The 2,500-nt window shown below is 43.8% G+C and overlaps 1 protein-coding gene across 1 annotated transcript in view; it reads right to left on the reverse strand.

Annotated features, from left to right (window-relative positions):
* adam15 (ADAM metallopeptidase domain 15) overlaps nt 1-2,500 on the reverse strand; it is a 45,156-nt gene that overhangs the window by 26,570 nt on the left and 16,086 nt on the right. The window contains exon 6 of the mRNA XM_080053395.1: nt 668-917. Coding sequence (XP_079909521.1) covers nt 668-917 — 250 coding nt within the window. The remainder of the gene's footprint in view (nt 1-667; nt 918-2,500) is intronic.

The following is a 2,500-nucleotide window of genomic DNA, read 5'->3' on the forward strand; positions in this document are numbered from 1 at the left end:
CAAAAGTTGGGTAGGGTACGGTTTAAGCGCACCTAACCGCTCTGAGCCGCTCCTAATCTCAGTACTCCTCCGTAGGGGTACTAGCCGCCTGAAAGGGTGCCGAAAAGGCGGAGCCGCACACTGCCGTCATTTGATTGGTCGAAAGAATAATTTCCGCCGTGTTTAGTCACCTCGGCTAGAGTGAAGAGAGTCTTGTGTTTTGGCGAAAATGTGAGCACAGCACTGTTTATTGTGTGGTGTTTTTCCTCGTTATTAAATTAATCAGTTGGCTACACTGTGTCCCACTGCTACGATGTCACGTAGCTGCCGCAGCCAGCGCTGTTCGCTCACCGTCTCTTATCAGTTGCATCGAGCCGTCTCTGTGCTCTCAACAACACGGGGGGAATAAATAAAGAAGCGGCTGGTTTGACCAAGCAAAAACGAGAGACCGCTGGCTTGACCACAGCTGTTCCACAGCCCGATAGTTTGACCCACATTCTGGCGGCGGCTATCGCAGTCCAGCCTAAACCCCGCCCTACCAGTAAGGGTAGGGTCGGCGGTGGAAACACCACCGAGATTCTTAAAAGTGAGCTGTCCCGCTCTGAGCCGCTCCGACCCGACCCGCTCTACTCGGTGGAAACAAGGCATACATTTATAGCAGGGCAGGGATGGGGACTGGATGCCTCACCCTGTGTGTTAGTGTGATTCTGTGCACGGTGTCAGCGGCAGTGTGTGTGACTCCGCAGCCCGCAGCACTGTCTCCCTCCAGTGGCCCGATGGAGAACAGCAGGTGGTCTGGCTCCTCCCATTCCTCTCCGCTGGCCCCGCCCACTTCCCCCCCGGAGCCAACAGGGCCGTCGTCATGGTGATGGGAAAGATGGCCGTCGCTCTGAGGCCGCAGCTCGAAGCTCACGCTGGAGTTAAAGGCAATGATGCCGCTGCAGAGGAAAACATAGGAAGATTCAGATGTCAGATTTTTTAATATTTTATTTTTTGCAAGGTTAAATTTGAATATTTTTGTTGTTTTCTTTAAGGCTATAGTGTGTAAAAAAAAATAATTACAGTATTTTTTATTTTTTTAGATAATTTTTAACATATGAAGTATTAGCTATCAGAAAGGCGATTTTTTTATAATTTTTTTTTACATTTTATTTTTTAATTTTTTATGTATAGTTTTAGTTAGTGTGTAACTTTTTAAAAAAAAATTTTTTAAAGATAATCTTTTAGAATGTTTTGCTTTTATTAGACAGTTTGAAGAGACAGAGATGAGAGATAAAACTCAAAGCTCATACTGGAGTACAACATCAACACTGTCGGTGCATCTACATGAGGTAAAGCCTTCAGTGATGGCACATGGATTTTATACCTTCTGCTGTACGTCCAGATTTTTTTCTTAGCAGTAGAATCAACAACTGAAACATTTCTTGGGCTCTTCTTGGATTCTGAGCTCCTGCACCAGTGTCGGGGGGAGGGGGGATGGGAGGGGCACCATTTTATAAATGCTGCCATACTGAGAAATACAGAGAGAGTTTTGTGGAGCTGATAATAGGCTTAATCAACTTTGTCTCAACTCGTTTTGGCTATGGCTTGAATGTAACCAACATTCAATTATATGAAAAAACCTACGCACTCTAGCTTTAACAGCGTGGACTTCAAGGATATGATGTCAGAGGGAAATATCACATATCAGCTGCAACTAAATGACATAGTTAGAAGGATTTGGTGGATTGGGTTTACAGTGCGGAGGCTTTGAGTGTTAATAGTATTTTAAGGTCACTAATCTGCCGGACAGAGGTTCCTGTGTCATGGGCTGTGTTGTAAAAGCCCTACTAACGTCCTCCCTCCTACATACTAAAAGCCCTACTAACGTCCTCCCTCCTACATACTAAAAGCCCTACTAACGTCCTCCCTCCTACATACTCAACATGTATATACTACATACTAAAAGCCCTACTAACGTCCTCCCTCCTACATACTCAACATGTATATACTACATACTAAAAGCCCTACTAACGTCCTCCCTCCTACATACTCAACATGTATATACTACATACTAAAAGCCCTACTAACGTCCTCCCTCCTACATACTCAACATGTATATACTACTTACTAAAAGCCCCACTAACGTCCTCCCTCCTACATACTCAACATGTATATACTACATACTAAAAGCCCCACTAACGTCCTCCCTCCTACATACTCAACATGTATATACTACATACTAAAAGCCCCACTAACGTCCTCCCTCCTACATACTCAACATGTATATACTACATACTAAAAGCCCTACTAACGTCCTCCCTCCTACATAATGAACATGTATATACTACATACTAAAAGCCCTACTAACGTCCTCCCTCCTACATACTCAACATGTATATACTACATACTGTTTACTTAACCATCCATTGTGTATGCGGGGTTCGTCGGACTGTTTACACTGAAGTATACAGAAGCAATAAAGAATAAAAAAAATAAAAACTTCCATGTTGTTTGAAAAGACGCAATGCATTGTGGGGGC

Source organism: Ammodytes marinus (assembly GCF_949987685.1).
Source record: "Ammodytes marinus genome assembly, chromosome: 25".
NCBI classification, from domain to species: Eukaryota; Metazoa; Chordata; class Actinopteri; order Uranoscopiformes; family Ammodytidae; genus Ammodytes; species Ammodytes marinus.